This window comes from Papio anubis, chromosome 9, assembly GCF_008728515.1.
Source record: "Papio anubis isolate 15944 chromosome 9, Panubis1.0, whole genome shotgun sequence".
Classification (NCBI taxonomy): Eukaryota; Metazoa; Chordata; class Mammalia; order Primates; family Cercopithecidae; genus Papio; species Papio anubis.
The window spans coordinates 49,052,959-49,063,806 of NC_044984.1; the positions used below are offsets into that span (position 1 = coordinate 49,052,959).

Below are 10,848 nucleotides of genomic sequence, written 5' to 3' on the forward strand. Positions count from 1 at the left end.
AACAAGAATTGGGTAGTGTTGGCTGGGTGCAGTGGCTCACTCCTGTAATCCCAGCACTTTAGGAGGCTGAGGCGGGCAGATCACCTGAGGTCGGGAGTTCGAGACCAGCCTGACCAACATGCAGAAACCCCCATCTCTATTAAAAATACAAAATTAGACGGGCATGGTGGCACATGCCTGTAATTCCAGCTACTCGGGAGGCTGAGGCAGGAGAATCGCTTGAACCCGGGAGGCGGAGGTTGCAGTGAGCAGAGATCGCGCCATTGCACTCCAGCCTGGGCGACAAGAGTGAAACTGTCTCTCAAAAAAGTAAAGATCTGGGTAGTGTTTGTCTAACATAACCAGAGAAAACGTTTCACAGGAATGAATATTTTACTCCACTGTGGAGCGAGTTTTACCAAAGCTTGGGTGTGAAATCTTCTGAAATTTTGATGTATAAATTCCAGCCAAGAATAGCCCATTCAATCTTCTGAGAGAACTCTGGCATATTAGGACCCAGGCTGAGAGGCAAGCAGGAGGGGAAGAAAAAAAGAAAGGCCTATGGGCATTCTGGGCTTTTTTGTGCTGGGAGGATTGAGAGAAAAGAGATGTAAACATCAGGAACCTTTGCATAGGGTGTTTAGCCAGTTTGGGCAGCTCTCCAAGCTCTACAAATAGGGCACCACCAGGGAGTGTGGGGTTCTTCAGATCATCCATGGCCCCTTACTCTGAAAAGGAGGTGAAGGTGGTAGATCCCTGTACTGCGAAAGCCCAATTGTTTGTTTGTTTGTTTGTTTTAGATGGAGTCTTGCTCTGTCGCCCAGGCTGGAGTTCAGTGGCACAATCTCAGCTCACTGCAACCTCTGCCTCCCGAATTCTAGTGATTCTCCTGCCTCAGCCTCCTGAGTGGCTGGGATTACAGGCGTGCGCCACCATGCCCAGCTAGTTTTTGTATTTTTAGTAGAGATGGGGTTTCACCATGTTGGCCAGGCTGGTCTTGAACTCCTGACCTCACGAGGAGTGATCGCCCACCTCGGCCTCCCAAAGTGCTGGGATTACAGGCGTGAGCCACCATGCCCAGCCTCAAGCCCAAATTTTATGGTGCCTCTCATACAGAGCTCTGGGGGGAATGAAATGAACGTGGTAAGATTCAAACAGATAGTTATCTCAGCTTCACCACCCTCCCTCAAGAAGGAAGACACAGTAAAAGGCTATTTCTGTAGCGCACTTTATAGACCAAAGCTTAGACGAGGTGGAGGCTGAAGACCTGAGGAGCTGAGTCAGGGAAGACAGATGCCAGCCCTTCGTCAAGGCAAGCCTCTTTGAACACACCTTGGAACTTCCAAACACCCGTTCCCATTGTCATCCTCTTCTGGTCTAGAGAACTCAGCTCCTTCTGGGTCTCAGGGTTGGGGAGTACCTTTATCAGAAGGGAATGAAGGAAATCCCATCACCAGTTCCACCCCTCTAGGCCAGCTCAGTCTGTGGCCTCCATCTTGGTCCCCCGGGGCACCAGGAAGATGGTCCCATCGGCAGCCTGTTGCAGCGCGTACTCTTCAGGAGAGTAGCTGTTGCCTGATTCATCCCGAAGGTGCTGGAAAATGTCACGATACAGCTCTGTCAGCTGTTGGCGCATGACCTCCAGGGTCCGGTCTGCCTCCCCGCGGGCCCTGAGAAGCCGCTCCCGTTCATTGCTCAGCCGCTCCAGCTCCCGCTCCAGCTGCACGATGGTTTCCAGCTTCCTCTTGCGGCAGTTCTGGGCTGCCACCTTGTTTTTGCCCCGTCGTCGGATGTCCCGGACTAGCGCCAGCTGGCTCTCTGTCAGCGGGTACCTCGCCAATAGCTCATTAAAATCATCTACCGGCAAGTTGACGATCTTGTCCGTAGGAAAAGGAATCTTCATGGCCAAGGCCCGACGTTCATCCCGACTCCCTGCCTCCCCCCGTGCAGTGGGCTTAGCCCGCACAGGGCCTGAGGAGGGCTCTAAGGCCAAGGGGGTCTCAGCAGCTGGCAAGGTATAGTTGGAGTGGGCCAAGGAGTTGGGCATGAGTGAGTAGGGGTACTCCACCGGGTACATCTCCACATACTCGCTGCGCCGCCGACCAGCCTCTGTCCCCTCCAGCTCAAGAGATTCAGCATCACTATAGTTGAGGGATAATCCTGAGTCGGATTCTGGGTCTTCTTGGGGCTTAGGTGGCCCCACTGGCAGCCCAATGTCCAGGAGAGCTAAGGGGTCTTGGAGTGGCTCACTGAGCAGGCCCGAGAGGCTCAGTGGCTTGGAGACTGGTATGGTCATGTTGCCATAGGAGTATGGGGCGTCTGGGACATGGGATGTAGATGCTGGGAGCTCATAAGGTGGTGGAGGAAGTGGGAAGCCAGCATCTGGGTGGATTGAGCAGGGGCAGTAAGTTGTGTGTGGTGGAGGTCCAAGGTATGAGGCTGGGGCTTGGGGCTCAAACGATGGCTCACTTGGAGCATTTAGACCCTGCAAGGAAAGACACAAAGAGATTTGGAGACAGACTAAGGAAGAAAAACCAACACTCTCTCAGGACCAAGCTGGATTCTTCTGAAAGACCCAGTGAGATAGTAACAAGGAAACAAAGTTGCCATAATCATCGGAAGCTTCTTGCAAAGTTCTGATACAGTTGTTCCAAGAATAATGCAGTTTAAGGCCGGGAGCCGTGGCTCATGCCTGTAATCCCAACACTATGGGAGGCCAAGGTGGCAGATCACCTGAGGTCAGGAGTTCGAGACCAGCCTGGACAACATGGTGAAACCCCATCTCTGCTAAAAATACAAAAATTAGCTGGGCATGGTGGTGAACGCCTGTAATCCCAGCTACTTGGGAGGCTGAGGCAGGAGAACTGCTTGAACCCTGGAGGTGGAGATTTAAGTGAGCCAAGATGGTGCCACTATACTCCAGCCTAGGCGACAGAGCAAGACTCCATCTCAAAAAAAGAAAAAACGAAAAACGCAGCTTTAGCAAGAATGGAAGTCACTGAGGTTGGACTGCAGAAAAGTCTACCTAACACTGGAACAATTATGAACTCTCCTTGGAAAAGCTCTTACTGGGTTGAAATGGCTCATGTTCTTCCAGGCGTGGTGGCTCAGGCCTATAATCCCAGCATTTTGGGAGGTTAACGCGGGCAGATCACGAGGTCAGATCGAGCCCATCCTGGCTAACACAGTGAAACCCCCTGTCTCTACTAAAAATACAAAAAAAATAGCCGGGTGTGGTGGCAGGTGCCTGTAGTCCCAGCTACTCGGGAGGCTGAGGCAGGAGAATGACCTGGGAGGCAGAGCTCGCAGTGAGCCAAGATCGTGCCACTGTACTCCAGCCTGGGCGCCAGAGCGAGACTCCATCTCAAAAAAAAAAAAAAAAAAAGAAATGGCTCATGTTCCTTTATTTCCTTCAGGAAGTCAAAGCCTTGTTATTCAAGATGACCCCTCAGAACCCTTTCCTGCTGCAGTTATCTAGGGTCAAAGGGTCAAGTTCAGATCCTGGCCATGCCCCGGATGCCCAGCAGAGGGAGCTGCTGTGTGGGAAGAGGGCCTAGGGCAGATCCTGAGGGTGCTAAGCATGGTAGCAGGGCAGTAAAAGGGGGTGGGCTGGGAGCTAAGAAGCACCTTGGGGAGCCAGCACAAACTTTGCCGTCTCCTCTTCAGTCCCTCTGTCCCTGCCCAGGTGCAGTGAGAAGTAGAGAACGTGCTAGAAACAAGGCCCCCAACCCACATCGGGGAGCCACCCTGCTCCAGCCCAGCTGGGGACAAAGGCATCATTGTTAAGCCAACAGACACCCCTTTGTCCAAGTAGCAGGAGGAGAGGACCCTGGCATAGTCCAACTCCCCTTCCTGAGGCCCCTGAACTACTGCTCTGCTACCTGGAGTAAACGGACCCAGTTGCCAAGGGCAGGCAGAGGTAATGACGGAAGAAGATGGCAGGATCAGAGAGGCATGTCAGAAGAGAAGAAGGTGAGCAAGGGAAGGACAGCAGGAGGTGGGATAGAGAGAGATGTGAGTCAAGTGGCTGCTGAGAGAGCATACACTCCCTATCAGATCATTCCCTCCCCACCACTGCTCCTCCACTCCTCCTCCTCAATGTTCCTCAGTGTCTTCCATCCAGATCTTTCCCAGTTCTTCCTTTCCCAGTGCCTGAAGCATTACCAGCCCTGAGCCCTGCTTGCTCTCGCCCTCTGCCTCAGTCCAGGTCAACTCCCTGCTTCTCTCTTCTCTGACACACGCTCTCCCCACCCTATCCCGCCCTTACTCACCTGCAGCTCAGTGATGGACATGATCTCTTGCCAAGTCAGTTCCATCTCTCCTAGCTCTGAAGTGGACAGCTGTATCACCCTGTTCCTGCTCTGCTGGGGAGGACACGGGGACATCCTACTGGGCCAGAGTCTGGTCCAGGTTCCTGGAAAGCCCAGATGGCTCTGGAAACCTGTGTCAAAGGAAAAGAGGTGTTAGAGCTACACCTGCTAGGATCAGCAAGTTTGCACTACCTCCTTGGAGGGGCTCCCTCCAGCTTCCCCTGAGGGAAGGAGAGACTGCCTCCTCCCCATCCTCACTCATGCTGGACTCATCAACCAATCCCTTAAGACGGAAAATCTTTTCCTGTGGTATGATCTCCACCTCGCCAACTATGGCCACAGTCAGTTCCTTTGGTAGCACAGAAGGTCTTTACCTTTTTTCCAGGCAAAATGCCCACTCTTTCCCCTACTTTTCACTCCCCCAAACTGTTTTCCTGGCTAAGGGCAGAGTCAGATCTTCTGTTTCTCTGTTTTCCTGTATTTTGTTTTTCATTTTCTAGGGCAACATCAGGGGTCACCCTGCTTTCCTCCTCTGTCCTCAGTTTTAAGTTTTCAGCCTTTTCTTTCCAAGATGATGACAGTATATGCTTCAGGATCCCCAAGAGCATGTTGTGGAAAGAGCCAAGCAGACAGCTCCTCCCCCTCTCGAAGATATGGCCCAGGCCTGGTGGCTGATAGCAGCTCTGCCCTCTCCTCCTATCCTGGCCCTGGGCTTCCCTGCCTGGGCCAGATAAGAGGTTTATCAGCTGCAGGCGGCAGAGGCACAGAAGGAATGGGCTCTGGAGACACTGGACCTCTGTCCTGTGTCCTCACAGGGTCATTTGGGCCATACCTTAACCCATACAACCAGAAGTCTTTCCTCTTCTGAGGTAATACAACAACCTTAGTAAAGACTTAGTAAGCACTTGTTAAGAACTAAGCTTGATGTTGCAAGCTTAGTTTATAAGATTGGTTTTCACCAGGTGCAGTGGCTCAGGCCTCTAATCCCAGCACTTTGGGAGGCCAAGGCAGGCGATCACCTGAGGTCAGGAGTTCGAGACCAGCCTGGCCAACATGGTGAAACCCCGTCTCTACTAAAAATACAAAAATTAGCTTGGTGTGATGGGGTGGTACATGTCTGTAGTCCCAGCTACTTAGGAGGCTGAGGCAGGAGAATCACTTGAACCCAGGAGGTGGAGGTTGCAGTGAGCTGAGATCGCGCCATTGCACTCCAGCCCGGGTGACAGAGTTAGATTCTGTCTCAAAAAAAAAAAAAAAGACTGGTTTTCACAAAGATTCTAAAGGTACATCAGAAGCTGAGACTGAAACTGATAAATAATAGCAGGATGAGGTCTAGAACCTGACTCCACTTGACTATAATTTCTTCTAGGCATCTTCCCCTCCTGCCCCTGTATCTTCATACTCCAAACCTCTATTGGAAATCTACATTCATCAGTTCTTTCTGTGGAGTGTCAGTCTCTCTTTCTCCTTCTGGGCAATGTCCCTCTAGAGCCTTGAATACACACTGCCATCCAGTCCCTTTTCTTTTGACCTGGGTTCTAGTTGCAGCTCTGCCACAAAGCAGCAGTGTGATGTTGAGCAAGCCATCTCACTTCTCTGGGCCTCTGTTTCCTCATTTGTAAAACCAGGGAGTTGGACAAATTGACCTTGGAGGTCCCTTTCTGCTTGGATAGCTTAGAATTCTCAGCAAACCCTCACCCGTGTCCTTATCTTCTCTCTGTCAGTCCCTCTCCTCATGCTACCTCCCTATTCCCTGAGACCCACCTTCCTTGCATCTGTTTTCCCTGCCGTCAGCAAGAGACTCCAAGTAGATTTGGCAAGGTCTTCCTGATCTCTACGGTCACACATTGTGTGTATGTGCACGCACACAGACATACCCTGCCATATTAGTAAAGGGAAGCAGGCTAGGATGAAGGAAACGTGGGAGAGGGGAAGCACTTTGGGATGCCGAGGTGGGAGCATCGCTTGAGCCCAGGAGTTTGAGATCAGCCTGAGAAACATGGTAAAAACCCATCTCCACTAAAAATGCAGAAATTAGCTAGGCATAGTGGCACACGTCTGTGGTCCCAGCTACTCAGAAGGCTGAGGTGGGAGGATCACTCGAACCTGAAAGGTCAAGGCTGCAGTGAGCCATGATTGTGCCACCACACTCGAGCCTGGGTGACAGAGCAAGACCCTGTCTCAAAAAAAAAAAAAAAAAAAAAAAAAAAAAGGCCAGGTGCGGTGGCTCACACCTCTAATCCTAGCACTTTGGGAGGCCGAGGCAGGTGGATCACCTGAGGTCAGGAGTTTGAGACAAGCCTGGCCAACATGGTGAAACCCTGTCTCTCCTAAAAATACAAATATTGGTCAGGCATGTTGGTGGGCATCTGTAATCCCAGTTACTTGGGAGGCTGAGACAAGGAGAATTGCTGGAACACGGGAGGTGGAGGTTGCAGTGAGCTGAGATCGCACCACTGCACTCCAGCCTGGGCGACAGAGCGAGACTCTGTCTCAAAAAAAAAGAAAAGAAAAAGAAGGACAGAGGATAGGATTGTATGATCTCAAATTGCATGACCTTAGACCACTTACCACAAGGATGGCCCAGCACAGCAATTTAATTTGGAATCTTCTCTTCAACTTACGACAAAATTAGTAGGAACTACAAATGATGCTTTTAAAAGAGTATCTCCCCTAGCTCTTGCCTCCATCCCCTTGTTTTATTGCCATCCCCAGAGATGGGAGTTGGTGTAGGCAACTCTGCCAGTGGGCAGAGTGGGTGGGGTGTTTATGTCTGTCCAGGATGCCATTTCAACACCGGAACCCCACCCTCCTCCACCCAGGTTCTGGCGGAAATTGCCCAAAGGCAAAGTGAATGGAGAAGGGGTTTAGGGGGCAGAGACAATGACTCTTGCTTCATAGTTCTTCACTCACCCCACCCCACCCCGCATTTGTCTCTCCTTTTATCTTCTTGGATCTGACTCTAAGGTGCAGTACAAAGGTCCTGCCCTAGGAGGCAGGAGACCTAGGTTCTCTGGCACTTGAGATACATGACCTTGCCAGGCGCGGTGGCTCACGCCTGTGATCCCAGTACTTTGGGAGGAGGTGGGAGGATTACCTGAGGTAGGGAGTTCAAGACCAGCCTGACCAACATGGATAAACCCTGTCTCTACTAAAAATACAAAATTAGCCGGGCATGGTGGTATATGCCTGTAATCCCAGCTACTTGGGAGGCTGAGGCAGGAGAATCGCTTGAACCAGGGAGGCAAGGTTGCGGTGAGCCGAGATCATGCCATTGCACTCCAGCCTGGCCAACAAGAGTAAAACACTGAAACAAAAAAAAAAAAAAAAAAAAAAAAGGATACATGACCTTGGGCAAATTGCTTCTCATTCAGTCCCTTCCCTAAATGGAGACAGGACTAGAAACCAATTGCTGTGAAAGGCTGTAGGTTGCATCTAGCTCAGGGAGTCACAAACTTCATTGTGTGCCACATTCACCTGGGCTACATGTAAAATCACAGATTCCTGAAAGCCACTTCAAATCTACTGAATTTAATTCATAGACCCAGGAATCAGCATTTTAAAGTGCCTCAGTGGCCGGGTGTGGTGGCTCATGCCTGTAATCTTAGCATTTTGGGAGGCCAAGGTGGGTGGATCACCTGAGGTCAAGAATTTGAGACTAGCCTGGCCAACATGGCAAAATCCCATCTCTACTGAAAATACAAAAATTATCCAGGTCTGGTGGTGCACACCTGTAATCCTAGCTATTCAGGAGGCTGAAGCATGAGAATTGCTTAAACCCGGGAGGTAGAAGTTACGATGAGCTGAGATCATGCCACTACACTCCAGCCTGGGCAACAGAGTAAGACTCTGTCTCAAAAAAAAAAAAAAAAAGGGGGGTGGGGAGCAAGGAGAGGCAGGAGTTTGGAGGGGAGAGAGTTGAGGAGAACCTCTGGATCCATTCCAACCAGCTTTTGGGTGCAGTAGCAAGTTTGTACCAGGTGGCAGGTGGAACAGGATGCTTTTCCCTAGACACTCAAGAATGGGTGGTGTTCTATACACCAGGCATAGGTCCCTCTGGGTCTCCAGAGCCTACCTTTCAGAGGACAGCAGAGCTGGCAGGCAGTGGGATAGATCAGGGAGATGGATCAAATAGAACACCATAGAGGGTATAGAAACTGAGGAGATACTGGGAAAGTGAAGTGGGCTTCCCTGTGTTCCCTTTCTTTTACAATAAGAAGCTCCCACTTTAGTTCAGCTTTCATTTTGAGGTCACACAACCATCTTACTCCCACTGGGTTGTCTGTTCCTTCTCTTACTCCCCAATATTGTGGATTAGGTAGAAATGGGGTTGTCACCAGGGACTAAAGTCCATCCTCCTTACTCTTATCCTGGTGGTCCTACCCAGAAAGATTTTTATCACAATCCCTAAGTACTCACAGAATGATATTGGAGATTCATGCTTAGGAATACAGAGTGAGGACCATTTGGAGAGGGATAATGGAGAGAGGAATACATTTGGCCTTGGCTGCTGCCCCAGGGCTCTTAACTTCCTTAACAAGGGGGAACAATGAGAGGGGGCTTGCCTCAGGATCCCTTTTCGGAGGCTTATTTGACCACCTCACCTCTCCCTGTGTCAATAGGTGCAGTGAAAGGATGAGGAGGGATTAGTAAAACATGGGATATGGGTTGGCAGGTAAGCAACTTATTAGAAAGATTAGGGAGAACTCCCAAAGAGAGAGACGCACACAGAGGTGAGACAGAATGAAGGGGAAAAAAAGGAGGGAGAGAGATTTGAGTATAGTGAGCTCAGTGCCCTGGGGACATGCATGACTCAAGCAAATGTGTGAAAACAAAGGAGAGGGGGACAAGTTTCTGCTATCCTGTCACTTCATCCCTGGACCCCAAACTCCAGTCCTTTGGTACCGATGTCTAGGGGATCCCAGCCCCAGCAGTTCTGATACCTCCTCTCTTCTCTTCCACTGCTTCACAAGCCCCTATTTCCCAAGCAGCCAAGAGTTCCAGTTAGAAGCAACTATGCTGGGGTTGGGATGCCTTCCTTCTCCCTCCAGGTCCAGCTGATCTCTACTGCCCCTGGGCACAGAGAAGAGAAACAGCAAGGGAGGCAAGAACCCAGAGGCGATCTCTCATCCAACCGCCCCACCTTGCAACGCTTCTCAGAGGTTCAGATATCCAGTGTTTCCAATTCCTCAGCTTTCCCCAAACCTTCTCAGCTGCCTAGACAGGGGAGAGTAATGGAATGGAGTTGGGGAAAGGGTAGTCTGTTGGTTCCCCCAGGGTAGCCCACCAGTTGAAGGATTCCTCCTGGCTACTCCCCAGTCCCTCAGCGGTGCCTTGCCTGGGGAGACCACTCTCTGGTCCCCATTCACAGCCTCCACCCCAAGGATCCCAGAGCACCCAAGAAACCATTTAGGTCTTCTCCTAGAGGAGTTCCCAAATATATCAGATTCCTAAACCAGGGGCGATCTAAAAGTCTGAAGTCTCCTAAGAACATACCGAAAGTTGGTTATTTTCCCCCCTCACCTCCTTCACTCCCCCAGCCTGCCCCTCAGATACCACTGGAATCCTCCCCACCCACCCTGCCTTTCAGGCACCTGTGGCAGAGTCCCAGCGGAGTGAGGAGAGAGATGAGGCTCCCGGTGTTGTCTCTGGGGAGGCTGAGCCTGAGCTGACACTGCTGGACGAGGATCCCGGCTACCTTTGAGAATGTGCGAGGACCGCGCCCCGCCCCCGGGCCATTGCTGAGCCTTGAGTATGGAGGCTCAGGCTGGGCTGAGCACAGGAACCCCAGGCAGGAGCACCAGCGTCTGAAACCCTCGGCCTGAGTTCTCAGTCCTTCCTCCAACCCTCCCCTTTCCCCGTGGCTGTCCTCTCCTCCTGCCCCTTTCGGCCAAGAGAGGAAACTTGAGCCTGATGTGGTTTCTGCCCACACCCCGCCCCCACCTTGCTCCTGGCCAGCGGGGGCACACATGGCTCCAAGCCTCTCACAGCCCTGTTTTCAGTCCAGGAGTCCAGCCAGGTCTGTGTTTCTCCCATGCGTTTGATGAATTCCAACTTGATGGTCCCCTCGAACGTGACCTTTAAACTTTATACAGGTTGTCGTCGCCTTGTGTCCCCATGGCTCTCCTAGGGATGGGGAAACTGAGTCAAATCAAGGTGGAAGGCAGCTGAAGGTAAGGACCAGGTGTCTAGCTTACCAGCTGTCTAGGCAGGTGGACGTTTAGGGCATAGCTTTCATTTAAGGAAAACCTGGACTCTGGGAACAAGGGCAGGGGAACTATTTGGAGGAGGAGGGGCAGCTGGCTGCTTTGATGTGTCCTTTCACCTGTAGCCTTCTCCCCTCCCCCCTCAGCCTCAGATGTCCTAGGACAAAGGCCTCTTTCTTGGCCAGGTTTTTGTCAGTGTGTGAGGGGAGTTAGGTGGGGGGCCGCCCAGCAAGGAGATTATTCACCTCCCTTAAAGGGGACCCCAGATGTCCTTTGTCCTCCTTTCTCCCAGGCAAAGCACCCCAGCCACATGGCACCCAACTCTGTTAGGCCAGTAAGTACCCTTATCTTTT

At 51.4% G+C, this 10,848-nt stretch overlaps 1 protein-coding gene across 6 annotated transcripts; it reads right to left on the bottom strand.

Annotated features, from left to right (window-relative positions):
• Positions 1 to 1,189: 1,189 nt before the first annotated feature.
• On the bottom strand, positions 1,190 to 10,199 carry NFE2 (nuclear factor, erythroid 2). 6 transcript variants are annotated; one of them, XM_031651042.1, is made up of 4 exons: positions 9,884 to 10,120; positions 9,233 to 9,362; positions 4,251 to 4,420; positions 1,190 to 2,464 (listed from the first exon to the last, which is right to left on the bottom strand). In XM_031651042.1, the coding sequence occupies exons 3-4, from the start codon at positions 4,362 to 4,364 to the stop codon at positions 1,457 to 1,459; spliced, it is 1,122 nt and encodes a 373-aa protein (XP_031506902.1). In that variant the 5' UTR covers positions 4,365 to 4,420; positions 9,233 to 9,362; positions 9,884 to 10,120; the 3' UTR covers positions 1,190 to 1,456. The 6 variants fall into 6 exon arrangements, with proteins under 6 accessions (XP_031506902.1, XP_031506901.1, XP_003906540.1 ...); XM_009180883.4 differs by having other exon boundaries at positions 1,257 to 2,464; positions 9,233 to 9,506; positions 9,884 to 10,151; XM_031651041.1 differs by lacking the exon at positions 9,884 to 10,120 and having other exon boundaries at positions 9,233 to 9,829.
• Positions 10,200 to 10,848: the final 649 nt, after the last annotated feature.

What these genes read in the sequence shown, in the direction of transcription:
- NFE2 (XM_031651042.1), bottom strand. Translation starts at nt 4,364, where the DNA reads ATGTCCCCGTGTCCTCCCCAGCAGAGCAGGAACAGGGTGATACAGCTG. An exon ending in TGTCCATCACTGAGCTGCAG is followed by an intron (nt 2,465 to 4,250) that starts GTGAGTAAGGGC and finishes CTTTCCTTGCAG; the next exon opens with GGTCTAAATGCTCCAAGTGA.